This window comes from Typopeltis vanoorti, chromosome 9, assembly GCF_054136105.1.
Source record: "Typopeltis vanoorti isolate ZY-2024b chromosome 9, IOZ_Tvanoo_1.0, whole genome shotgun sequence".
Taxonomy (NCBI): Eukaryota; Metazoa; Arthropoda; class Arachnida; order Uropygi; family Thelyphonidae; genus Typopeltis; species Typopeltis vanoorti.
This window is the reverse complement of record NC_143557.1, coordinates 33237989-33252497: the sequence shown is the minus strand read 5'-3', so window position 1 is coordinate 33252497 and position 14509 is coordinate 33237989. Positions and strand designations below refer to the sequence as shown.

The 14509-nt window shown below is 35.6% G+C and overlaps 1 protein-coding gene across 6 annotated transcripts in view; it reads left to right on the top strand.

The window, feature by feature from the left end:
* Positions 1-14509, top strand: part of LOC150102961 (WD repeat-containing protein 13-like) — a 436326-nt gene that overhangs the window by 134302 nt on the left and 287515 nt on the right. For all 6 annotated transcript variants that reach the window (XM_090398329.1, XM_090398327.1, XM_090398328.1 and 3 more), the window contains one exon: positions 8279-8361. In XM_090398329.1, coding sequence (XP_090254455.1) covers positions 8279-8361 — 83 coding nt within the window. The remainder of the gene's footprint in view (positions 1-8278; positions 8362-14509) is intronic.

Below are 14509 nucleotides of genomic sequence, written 5' to 3'. Positions count from 1 at the left end.
ATTTATGTCCTGTCATGGAAACCTATGTCGAGAGCCTTGGTTTTGAATGTTTTTGTGCACATTTGTGTTCCAGTCATGCATTATGTGCTATGCATTATGGGATGGGTTACTACCCAGACCGGTTTCAACCTTTATTGAGGTCTCATCAGTGGGAGCCAGACCCAGAGGTGATACTAAGGTTGAAGTAATGCAGAAGTCATATTTTCATATACGAGTAGCCAAAAGGTGTCGCACCTTATTACTCTGGATTAGAGAAAGTTGTTGGAAGTTTTCCCACTTGGTTATAAGAAAAGGTTAACATGAAACTACAAAGCTGGCAGTTATGACAAACGTAGGGGAGAACTTGGAGCAGTGCCATAACAGAAGAAACTACATGGAAAATGTAATTAGTGTATTGGTAATGGTCAGGGATTGTTCGAATGTAGCAATATTCAACTGCATATCCAGGGTCAGAAGAATAAACCAAGTAAGGATTAAGTGGGTGACTAGCAATATAAAGGGAGCAGCAAAAAAAGAAAACATTGTGGAAGGGATATAAACAGTAATATAAAACACAAAAAGTAACGAGTATAGTAAGGAAGGCTAAATCAGATTTTGAGAGAAAATTAGATAAGCAGGCCATAGTATATCCAGAAGGATTTTTTTCGCTACATAGCAAGTAAGGAAAAGATAACTTAACTCGGTGTTGATGGTAGGAAAGTGACAGAAGGAGAAAACAAACATAGTTCAGTTACTAAGTGAGTACTTTGCAAGGATATACATTCACATGGTGTGAGAAATGGAGTAAATGAACTGGAGGTACTCGATATATTGAAACATATCAATGTGAACGCAGCAGTGGGCCTGGGGAGGGGGGGGTACGTCAGGTTTTGCATTACGAGAATGTGCAAGAGAACTGGCAGTGGCTCTGATGAAGCTGTTTAATCTAAGTCTCAGCTCTGCCAAGGTTCTGAGGGAGTAGAAAGAGGGTAACATGGTTCCATTACAACTTTAACAACCACTCAGGAGTGGCTGTTAAAGTATTGGAAAAGTTAGTTAAAAGCAAAATTTGGAAACAGGAGGATAGGAATATGACACGCTGTAGGGGCAGCATGGATTTGTAAAAGGGAGGTTTTTCCTCAGTATTTATTCACATTTTATGATAAGATGAGCAGAAGTCGATAAAAGAAATGGCTACACTTTGATAGTACTGGACTTAGCAAAGGCATTTCACAGAATGCCACATGGAAATTTATTACATAAGTTGGAGCAAATGGGAATCGATATGAGGTTAGACATGGATGATGGGGGGACATCAGAGGGTAGTATATGATGGAGTAGAATCAAGGTAAATGAGGGAGATTAGTGGAGTGCCCCAGGACTCTGTATAAGGACCACTACTCTTTAATGTGCACATTAATGATATACTGTTTGACCACAGATGTGAGATTCTTGGCTGGCAATGTGCCAAGAAGAGTCATTTCGTGTTGAAGGGGAGAAAAGAATAAGGTAATGCACGAATTAGTTACCAACTCATGAAATCACATGTGCCATATGTAAAAGTTTCCAACTATTGTACAAGCAAAATAGTTACCACTTAAAAAAAATAAAATTTTCATAAAAGAAAAGCTAATTTTGTGATGTATAATAATAAACACTTATCCCATAAAATGCATTGATTACCCTATTATTGGAATGGATTCGCCTTCTTCTGCCATGTGCAGAAGTGTCGAGGGATCTCGCATCTGTGGTTGCACAGTAGCAGAAGATTTTGGGGGATTCAGTTGTTTATGTGAAGGGAAGAAGAAGCTAAAATGGGGAGGGGAAAAAAAGTTGATAAAAGTGATATACACTGCTTGGAAAGAAATCAGTGGTCATCCCTATAGGCAAGGTTCATTGGGCCATGTAAGTCACGTTTGTAGCTGGTATAAATTGTAGGACTGCAATGCTTCTAAGTCAGTGTGACTTTGTCTGGGTGAATGGCTGCGAGAAGGGAACTAACAGCGTGAAAGAGGCATTGTGATAGGATGTGATGTTGCAGGCCTATCTGTTCAGAAAGTTGTTGAAAAATTAGTCAACCCAGATCAACAATCAGCGATACCATACTAAGATGGAAGTGCAGAGAGGGTCAACTGCAGTGGATGACCTTTATACATGTCCACAAGGAGATGTGCTTTGCATTATGGGATATTAAGGCAAGTGATGTGAAGTCATTAGCTTCTTTATATGAGTTGCCCCAGTCCAAATAGTTCAAATAGTTCAGGCACAAACTTGTTTGCTTACACTTGAAGGTTTAAACCAAGTATATAATTTCTTGGTATCTTTAATTTATAGTATAACCAAGTGTATATATAGTATAACTTCCAATAACCTTTTCTTGACTGAAAATTTCACATATTGAGCATCCTCTCAGGAGAAGACTACATGGTCATTTTCTGTAATTGGAGATAGTTGCTATTGTAGTTAGCATCTTTTCATGCTATTACTAGATCCAACACTTTCAAACTTCTGGTCTCCTTCATCACATGCTGCTTCAGGTAATTATACCTTAGTAACTATATAAATTCCATTTCCATTTTGCCCTGTGCCCTTTCCTTCTTCCAATGTACAGTATATTCCCTTAGTTGAAGTCTCTCATGATAACTGCTTGGCCTGCACTCGTACTAATCTGTCAATGCATATCATCCATATCTTCTTCTGGACTCCAGGTCTGTAGTAGCAACCAACAATATATTTTGTCCTATTGGCCTCTATCTCACACTAGGCAGCTTTAAATGAACTATTTCCCTCAGATATGCAGTCTTCCTTTTGTTTTTGTTGGTTGAAGTTCTTCAGCTATCATTAATAATTCCCATCTTCCTGCTCTATTTCGTCTATCTTCTCTGAAAATACAATATTTTTTACATTCTGTCCCTGTAACTACATCATTGACAACCAGATCTTGCTGATGCCAATTATTATTATTATTATTCATGACACTTCTAAGGAGTCCGAAGACGCATCGCGGGAAGACACCTACTGTACAACTCTCTCTCTCCACCACTACACCAAACCTCTATTACCAATCTTCTACATCAATGCCATCTACTGCCCACCACAACCAGTATTTTTTGTCTGTAAATTGCGTGTGTTCTCAAGGCCGATTTGTATGTATGTGGGATGAAAAACCTGAGTTTCTGGGAGAGAAAACCCTGCTACCTCCGTATGAGATTGGCTAACTCGCCTTCAATTGAAAAAGTCTATATAAAGATTCCTTCTGTCATGATCAGAATCGAACCCAGGTCTTTTCCATTCAAAGGGTGCAATATACCGTCGTTCTTCCAATTGCACTACAATTATTTTGGCCAAGTCCAGCTGACTCATGTGAAAATCTCCTCCCCTTTATTCCTGATACTTTGGGCATTCTTGTACATGCATTTCAACATTTCTTGGCCCACAGTTACCATTACCTGCCCATTCAGATTGAAAATCTGGAAAACTGTACCGAGCTCTTCACAATCATTCCTGCACTCTTACTTATCTTTCCCAGGTGTTGCTGTTTCCATTAGAAGGAATTTTGAAGGAATTAGAAAGTATTAGAATAAGATGAATCACTGACCAGAATAGAAGTAGGGCATAGCATATTTCAGCATGATATGAAGGACAGATGAGGTGGTTAATTGTTGTTTATGAAAAGTAATGAGTTGTGTCCTCTTGGAGTGGAGAATTTGGAGGAAAATGGCATTAATGGTTTTGAGAGTATATGATGTGAGGTGGTGGAGGATAGAGTATTTAATGGGTTTGAAGAGCTGGAAATGTTTAGGCAGTAGAGTTTGGCAAATGCAATATGAGTGATTGTTATGGAAGATTTTAAATACAGCAGTAGTAATAAGTAATAGTAGTAAGTATTAATTGGGAAGAGGAAATGTAGTAGTAGTAGTAAAGCAATCATAATTCTGAATTTCTTGAGGGAAAAATGTTTTAGACAACATGTAGCAGAAAGAGCACAAGGTTCAGTAGTTTTGGATTTGATCATAGCATGAGAGGATCTGATTGTAACTGAAATAGCATCTCTGCCTCTGGTTGGGGAGAATGACCATGTTGTTTTGACTTAGAGGATGAATAGACATGCAGGAATATCAAAGAAAAAGAAATTTGTGTAGAAATTATAAGGCAGGTGATTACAATAACCTTAGAAATCAGTTTGGGGCACTTCCATGAATGGAAGAATTGGAAGGGCAAGATATCATTTGTGCATGGGAATTGGTGAATAAATATATATTAGCAGTAATGGCGATCATATACCTAGAGCGCAAAAGAGAAGAATATTTGAGTAAAGAGAATGACTAATGATATCAAACAGGAACTGCAGATGAAAAAAAAAAAAAGTTACAGAAAAGTACACCTCCAAATCAAAAAATTAGAATAATCAAAGAATGTGTGCGAAGTATTTGCAATTCTAATTTATTGCATAGAAAATAATTATTACTAAATATGAATTAGCATTATCTAAATCTACATACTATGTAGATTATATAACTATGTAAACACATGAAAATGTAATATAAATTATAAGAAAACTGTTATTTGAAAACATTCACAAAATTAGAATAATTTTTAACAAGGTTCAAAATATTAGCATATTCGAAATTTTTCTGATTGGTTTTGAGGAGAGCATAGAAATAGCACATATTTCAGTAGCTGCAGGACTGACTCATGTGAGGAATCGTTTGCACTTGGATTTCAGTTAATCATTTGCTAAACATGGGTCAAACGAGTGACATGTTGGAAGCTAAGAAGTTTTGAATGGTGTCTCTATGCAAAGAAAGCCAAACTCAACAGTTTATAGCTAAGGAATTGAACTGTTCTCAAGCAAGCATGATTAGAGTATTGAGACTATATAACCGGAGTTTTCAAGATAATCACTGTAGTAGCAGTCGAAAGGTAATAACTCAAGATGAAAAGAGATTGAAGAATATCATGTAAGAATACTGATGTGTAAGGTATTTTCTCAGGAGATGGAAAGAACAATGTGTGAACATATCTAAATCTATGACATTGAGACAACTTCACAAATTGGGTTTTAAATCACGTGTGCCTTGGACGAAGCCGCATGTGACTTCTAAGTTAAAGGCAGCTAGAGTGCGATGAGGTAAACAAAGACTACTGTGGAATCAAGAGGACTGGAAGAAGGTACTTTTTAGTGATGAAAGTGTTTTGTATGTCCCATGGTCATCAAGGGATATGTGTTTGACATTTAAGCAAGAAGCATTTGATAAAGAATGCATTAAATGTTCGGTGAAATTTGCAACCTCTGTCACAGTACGGGCTTGTATGACCTCAGAGGATCCAGGTAGGCCAGTGGCGTAGCTAGAACAGTTGCCGCCCCCTCTCAATACACACCAAATATACTACAAAAAAGTCAAAATGACATATAGGAAAATGAATTAAAACACTATGTTTATTTTTGAATTAAAACTTTAATTTCAACATTCTAAAATGTTATTTTTCTTGCTTTTCTGTTAGCAAAATCGTCGATGACATTGGCGAAGTCTATTTCATAGTAATGTAAGTAATTCTTAATCAAATTTTATTTTAGAAAACTCCTCTCACAACTAGCAACACCTACAGCAATTGTGAAGAAAATTCACAGTAGTATTACAATATTTGGAACTGAGTTCTTGAGACTGTATTTTAGAATTAACTGAAAAGTTTGAAAAGGTTCAAAGTGCCACCAGGGGCAGACCGCCCCTCTGCATCCCCCCCCCCCCCTACTACGCCACCGAGGTAGGCTATGTATTATGTATAAAAGAGTCAATTCCAAAGTGTACTAAGAAATTCTTGAGCACTTTGTTACCAGCATCAGAAGATTTATATGATGGTGATTTCCTTTTTCAGCATGATTCAGCTTCTTGTCACACTTCCAAGATCACTACTAGATGGCTCAAAGAAAGGAAAATCAATGTAATTCCTTGGCTGGAAAACTCACCAGATTTAAACCCCATTGAGAATTTGTGGGGAATTATGAAGAAACTTCTTGAAGAAGTTGCCCAAGAGTCTACAAACCATGTGGGCATGTTTTGATAAAAAAAAAGACTGTGAATCACTAGTAAATAATATGCTCAGTTGTTTACAAATGGTCATAAAAGCTGAGGGGGGGGGATGCAACAAAATACCGATTATCTTGTGTTTCCCTTTGTAATTTTTGTGAATTTATTTTTGCATTATTGTAATATTTTGAACCATGTTAAAAAGTATTTTAATTTTGTGAATGTTTTCAAATAAGTTTTTAATTGATATTACATTTTTATGTTTTTACATGGTTATATAATCTACAAAATATGTAGATATAGATGATGCTAATTCATATTTGGTAATTATTTTCTATGCAATAAATTAGAATTGCAAATCATTCAACACATTTTCTTTGATTATTGTAATTTTTTTGATTCAGAGGTGTATAAGGAGAAGGGGGGAGGCAGTTGCATGAGGAATATAAGACACAGACCAGGAAAGTGACTAACATGGTAAGGAATATGAAACTTGAATATGAAAAGAAATTTGCTCCAAGATTCAAGGAAAATCTGAAAGAATAATTTCCATATGTGACCAGTATAAAGAGAAATCACTATTGAAGAATGACATTGTTATATGAAAATAGGAATAGAGTAACTGATGTAGGAGACATAGTGGAGTTGTTTAATTAGCACTTTATTTGGGTATTTCATATTGGAAAAGGTTTTATCACTAGAGGAATGGAGAGAGAGTTCAAGGTTTGGAAGTGCAAGAGGAGAGTGTGTTACAAATACTAAGTACTGTGGATGTCTGTAAGTTCAGTGGGACTGGATGGGATTTTGCCATGTATTGCAAGGAAATGCACTCATGATCTGGCTATATAAGGTGCCCAAGAAATGGTAGGAGGGTAAGATATTGCTGTTCCATAAGGGTCATGGTAGAATGGAAGTGGCAAGCTATAGAACAGTTTGTATTTCTTCTGTAGTTAAGATGTTGGAGAAATTAGAAGGGTATCATATACAGCATTTAGCAGATGAGGGTAATGTCATTTGTGAGAGGCAACATGAATTTGTCAAGGGGTGCTCTTGTTTTAGTAGTCTGCTTTTAATAATAAAGTAACAAGAGCAGGTGATGAGGGAAAGATATACTGCCTTTTTGATTTTACAAATGCATTTGACAGGGTGCCACCTGATATGTTGATATTTATATTACAGCTTATGTGTTTAGATATCTAGTTAGTGAATTGGATTTTGGATTGACTGTCTGATAGGTATTGGGGAGTTGTGTATGAGAGAGCAGTAGCAAGGAGGAAGCAGAAGGTTACAAGTAGAGTGGGGTTCTTCAGAGCCCAGTACTGGGACCTGTATTGTTTAACTTTTATTTCAAATGACATTATCAATAGATTGGGCAGATATTCAGTTGTTTGCAGAGGATGTGAAGCTGGGGAGGATTATTAGTAATAGTGCAGATGCAGTAGCCCTTCAAGAGGATTTGAATAAAATGGATAGATGTGCAAATGAATCGGGTGTCAGTTTAATTCAGCAAAATGAAGTTCGGGATACATTGATGGGCGGCTGCATATTCTGGACGAACTGTATTAGAAATGGAGGAGGCAAGGGACCTTGGGGTGATTACTAATAGATACTTGAAGTTTATGGGACATATTGTAAAGGTGGTGACGTAACCTACAAGATTGCTGCAATACCGAGAAGGATGTTGACCAGCAGAAGTAGAAGAGATGATTCTATTGTATAAGTCCATGATCAGACCATATCTTGATTATTATGCTCAGATTTGGTCACTAGGATTAGAAGGGATTAAATTAACCTTGGAGAGGATGCAAAAACTGCTAACACAAAATTATAAACTTACTGTATAATGTTAACTATAAGGATAGACTGAGGAAATACAGATTGCAGAGTTTGGTAAATAGAAGGAGCAAGGACAAGAGGTCATCCCTGGAAGTTACGAACTAAGGTGGATGGTGAGGAGTGGCTTTTTTTGCATGGAGGATGGTTGGATCATGGAATATGTTGCCTGATAGGGTGGTGAGAGCAAGAACAGTGAGTTTACAGAAATGGTATGATAGACTTTATTTTTTATTTATTTTAGAATGTTTTGTGTGCTTTGACTTGTTTAAGATTGGCCTCCCACAATGAGTCTTATAACTCTGTGGAGGTCCTGAATAATAATAATAATAAAATGGGGTAACTTATAAGGGATTATGAACTTAACTGATAGTTAATAGTTCACATCACTATATATGTATTAATTTCTAAATGCATAATATGAAATATATTTACAGAGCCTTGGTAGGTGGCACTACTATAGAAGAAAATTATGCTTTTGCTGGAGTTTATCACATTTTTGATCAGCATAAAGATGCAGGTGATTATAATGCACTTAAACTACATTGAAATCTATTAAGTACTCTTGTGTTCATATATAGAATCTGCTGTGCTTTAAAATAAAGTTGATAATTTATTTAAAATATCTGTCTGCTTCATTTTGTGAAAATGAAATTGTTATGAAGAAGAATAAACAAACACATCTCATGTGTTTTAGTAACAAAAAAAAGATATATGTATATATATATACACACATCTAAACCTCTTTTTATGCGAATTTTTTTTATGTGAATTCGAAGTTACGCAAATTGGGATATCAAAAATAATTTTTTTTTACGAGATTTTTATTCACTTTTACACGACCAACCTAAAGTCTAAGTTAGGAAAAAATCCGTAATTCAAGAAAATTCTGAGAATTTTGTAGAATTGCATTCTCATTTCAATTAAGAAAATTCTAAATTCTTACGAATTTCATTTATTGGGAATTCCCCGAATTACAATACATAACTGACTGCGCATAAAAGTTCTTAGCAGTTTGAATTTGGTGTTTGAGTAGACAAAACAGTTATTGCATTTTTTGTATTTGCATTTTTTAAGTGAAATCAAAATAAAAATTGCATTATAAAATTAAGAAATAATAAATGGTAAGCTATATGTAATTTTCAAACTTTCATTTCATTAACTGAAGATTTTAATCCAGCCCTCACATGATGTTGCCGATAACCAAAAAAAAAAAAAAAATGGAAAGCCGTTTCCTTGGATATAAAAATTCAAATTTTAGATCGTCTTCAAACTGGGGAAGGTGCGACGGCTGTGGGTAAGCATTTTGGAGTCCGTGAATCAACTGTCAGATCTATAAAGAAAAATTAAGAGACTATTAGAAAAGCGGTATGTTCTGGTACAAAATGCGAAATTATCAACAAGAGATGTTCTAGAAAAGGCCAAAAAAGCTTTAGTGATGTGGATAGAAGATAATGTACAAAAAAGAATTTTGTACAATATCTTTTTTAATCTGATCATTTTATGAACAGATTAAAAAACTGCAGCCAGATACTTCATCTCAATCGAGGAAAAAATATGAATTTCATGCAAGCAATGGTTGGCTGGCTAAGTTTATTAAAAGACATGCTCTTCATAATATAAAAATTGAAGGTGAAACGGCTTCTGCTAATGAAACAGCTGCTAAATCATTTCCACAAAAACTTGCTAAAACAATTAAAGATGGAGGTTACACTCGTGAACAAGTTTGGAATATGGATGAAACTGGCCTTTTCAAAAAAAAAAAAAAAATACCAAACATAACTCACTTATCAAAAATGTAAATAACTCTTGGTGGGTTCAAAGCATCAATAGATCGCATAACCCTCCTATTTTGTTCGTACGCTTTAGGAGATCGGATGTTAAAACCACTGCACATAAATCGATCATTAAGACCACGGCCAATGAAAGGCATAGATTTTCAAAAATTGCCAGCTCATCGGATGGTCAACAAAATGGGTGTCCATTGATATTTTCACTGAGTGGTTCCATAAACATTTTGTGCCAGAAGTTCAACGTTATTTGAATGACTAAGGTCTCCCATTTAAAGTGCTTTTGATTCTATAATGCACCCGGTCATCTTGCCATAGAACACCCAAATGTGCAATTTTATTTTCTTCCGCCCAATGCCACATAATTGCTACAACCTCTAGATCAGGGTATAATTGCGACTTTTAAAACATATTATGTCAGACGAACATTTCAATACGTTTTGAACAAGCTAAATAATGATGAAACACTGTCAGTTATGGATGTGTGGAAAAAATTTTCAGTTATGGATTGTATTGATCAAGTTCGGTTATTGTTATCTGAATTGAGACCAGAAACTATGAATGCATGCTGGAAAGCTATTTGGCCCACATGTGTTAAAGAGAATGCTCCTGTTCCCCTCAATCATGCTGCAGAATTCCCCAATATAATAAGTTTAGCATGTGAAATTGGCGGAGAAGGATTTGATGATCTTACGTCGGCAGATATCGAAGAATTGTTAATTGATAAACCTCTTAGCGAAGACGAAATAGTGAAGATTGTTTCTAAGACTCCTGAAAGAGAAGAAGTTAATAATAATGATCAAGATAATCCTTCTTTTACTGCTGATTTAATTAAAAAAGGTCTTAAACTGGCCTGTAATTTAGGCAATTATTTTGCCTGACATTATCCAAATGAAGAACGTGCTGAGAAGTTTTCACGTGAGCTTAAGTTGTTAATAATGTCTTCATACAGAGAATTATATTGCGACTTATCTAAAGCATTAACACAGCGATTAATAACTCAGTTCATGACTACTGAAACAACCAGTGGTACTTTTGTTCAAGACATGACAAGAAGAATTCCACAAGTCGAGGCGGAAGTCGATGACAATAATACCATATCAAGTAGTTCTAGTGATATTACAGTCTCACAAAAACAAAAGCTTTCGCATTTTTTGTCAGAAACTGATAGCGAATAACATAATTTTTTTATAGAATCCTTAGCAAACAATTGAAATGAATGTTTTTTTTTTAAATTATTAAAATTCATTATATGTATGTGTGTTCTCCATGAAATGTAAATAAAAATCTTATGATCCTAACGAATTTAATGTTTTTTTTTTTTCATTATTTTGCTTATATTTCAGGTTTGGAACCAATCTTCACTTTTTCTATGGAGTCAGTAGTTATTTTTACACAAATTCTATTTACGTGTAATTTTTAGGAACGTATCTATCGCGTAAAAAGAGGGTTTAGGTGTATATATATATATATTTCAGGAACCTTTTTATTAAAAAAACATCCTTTAGAAGTCTATCAAATGAGCATCAGATATTTATGTAACGTACTACTCCAATTTTTTGTCATAAAAAAATAACACTTAAGGCACTATCAATGTTTTTAATATTTTGTGATAAGGACCTGATAATAAAGAATTATAAAAGAGTATTTAAAAGAGTATTTATGGAAATCTTTCAAATTCAATAAATCACTTTCTCTGTATCATCATATTAGGAATGATACAGGGGTATCATCTGGTGGGGAGAGAAAATGGTGAAACTTAAAACATAAATGACTTTTGTTTAATGCTGAGCTAAAATAAATAATTATTCAAATAATTTTAGTTTTTTGGCTTTTTATTTTAATTACAAAATGTACTGTGTACATTTACATTGGAAGCCACAGAGGGAACTACACGTTTACGAAAGGTGGAAAGCAGACCATAGGATTACATTTTATAGAGTAACTTTCTATGCTTTATCCATCAGATGTAAATGACCATGTTATAAGTTTCAGGGGAGAGAGAGAGAGAGAGAGATGGACAGGAGATAGATATTTAGATACACCATCAAGCTGTACATAGGGAGGCAGTATCTCAGAAAAAGTAAACTGCTGGTGCACTAGTAGTTGAACAGTAGCAAAGTACAGGAGTATGTGCAGGGGCGCACCAGTAGTGTCCGGTGCCTGTGTGCAAAACTTTAGTTGACACCCCTATCCCCCTTCCTCCAATAAAAAAAAAAATCACACAAAAAAATGTTTTTTTAAGTTTCCTCCTCTTTGGTGCCTTTACTATCCTGGTGCCTGTATGCATCGCACACAAGCGTGCCCCTGATTATGTGCTACACTGCTGTAGTTGATTTGTTAATGATATTTAATGTGGTTCAGGGATATGCACCTTTTTTTAAGAAATCTCATTTATGAAAGGCAGTAAGCTATAGTACATTAACATCATGGGTGGGCTAAGGGTTTGATAATGTGAGAATCCAACATTGGAGAACTCAAACGTTGGTACCTTTTCAAGTTTCTTAAGGCAGGGTGGTGGACTTTCTGAATGTTAGAGAGAGAGAGAGAAAGAATGCTATCCATTTGATCAACCAAGCCAGTATACTGACAAAGCAAAATTTGGCAAGTTATAAGATTTGGTATTAATGTAAAGTCTCTGAATTGGTCATTGTTAGCCTAAACAGACAAATGTTGCTGCTCTTTTAAATTTGATAAGTGCAAAGTCTTGCATCGCAGAGTAACATAGTGTAATATTGTGTGGAACTGTGCTGGGCGGGGGAGAGATGATTGGGATCCGGGGTGAAGATCATAAGAGACTGGAAACTTAAGAAGTACATTACAAGACTTGTGAAGGCCGTATAATTCATTTCTGCTATGATAACGGGGATACTGACAAGAAAAGATCGGAGGTAGTTGTACCACCATAAAGGCCTTGATGATGCTACAACTGCACTTATATTTCATCATTTGATATATCCTGAGTTATTCATCTTTTAACATGAGGATATATTGAGACTGAAATGTCTGTTATCATGGAAAGTAAATCACAGAACTGGTTAGATAGCTGAAGTGTGGGATATGATACATTTTTAAGTTGACAAGAAGATTTTACTTATTGATAGTGGAAAAGAATGAGAGATTTTCCCTGAATATTGTATAAGTGTGGGGAGCAAAGAAGTCAGGACTTGATTATTTTGCATAGAAGATGTTAGGTGAGAGGAATGAATTGCTGTAATGTGTGTGTGTGTGTGAATAGTGATGCTGAATGAGACTACTGATGATGAGTCACAGCCCATTAGAAGTCTATTAAATAATATCCCATTAAACTTTGGCAGAAGACAATTAAAAGATGAGGATAATTACTTTAATGACTAAAAAAGTAATTTTGTAAAACCAAGATTTTGTGACGTGATGTAGCTGATGTTATATGCAAACAGGTAGGACAAGTGGAACAAATGATGTGAAAGGCAATAAGCATGGTAGAGAGAGGATATGAAAGAGTTGCTGAATGAATGCAACAGAGTAGATTGTGATCCCGTTGCTGAGGTATGGCGTGCATGAGCTGAGACAGAGCTGTGATTGCTAATGATTCAATGCTCATACTCTGCTGGAGAAATGGGATGAAGTATGTTGATAGATAGTGTTTTTAATACTGAGGGTATGCTAAAAAGTTGTAATAATCACGATGAAGGAATCGAGTTAGAACCATGTAACTTACACATTATTCTATATATTTCCCACGAAGTGTTATACACTTGTTACAATGCTGCTGCATCATTTTCAATCCTCTGAGAAAAAAAAGTCTTGCCATAGTTGGATGGATTTAGCATTTGGAGAAATTGTTCAGTGAAAGAGTAGTCAGGAAAACCAAGTTTGACTGTAATTGCATGAGAGCTTGGACATATTGTACTAAGATGACAATCCAGATTGTTTTGACAGAGGAAGTGAGAGGTTAGTACAGAAGAGATGCTCCTGAGAACGGTAAGACTAGGTTTGTCAGACAAGAAAAGCAGTGATTATGGTTGTGGAGTGATGAATTTTGACTGAATAATAACTTGGACTTGTTTATTTGAGCCAGTCAAGTTGTGTTGGGGTGGAAGGTCATCATGCATATTCACTAATGCCAGAAGTATCATGAATAAAGGTGATCAGCCAAATAAAGACCCACTCATATTCTAGCCAGTTTATATATAGAACACCTGAACAACGAAACACTGCTACTCTGAAACCAGCATTTTGGCTATGGCATGCAGGTGTTCTGTTGGCTATTTGGCTCCGTGGATAAGACATTACATTTTTTTTGCATTTAAATAGCCAACATCCAAAAATTCACTACACACACACACACACACACACACACACACACACACACACACACACACACATAAGCAGTTACCCCTCCATTCATTCCAAAAGTACAGCATTCTTGTAACACTTTCACACATAGATCCAGGGCTATATTTGTTTGACTGAGCTCGTGCTGCAGAACTCTATTATCTTCACCACACCATTCTTTAGCTAATAACCACAAAACTTCTAAGACCAAGAAAATGCTACATGTTCTCCCATTTCTTCATCATTTTATACACAAGAAAGCTATTCCCATGCCACTTCTAAATCAAACATCCAACTAGCAGTCATCATCCCTTCTCTGAAGGAGGAAAACTTCATCCACTTTCACATCCTGAAATGTATCTGGTATAGATAAACATCAACGTGAGGTATAAAGTTCTTTGCACCTACAACTTTGCCTAATTCAAATAGGCCAGTATATCTGTTAACATTCACCATTAAAGAACATAAATACATTTGCTGTCATCATCATAATGCAAGACAGAACTGGCAGACATTGCTCTAGTTACTCCATCAAATGGGATTAGATGGAAGAAAACTGAG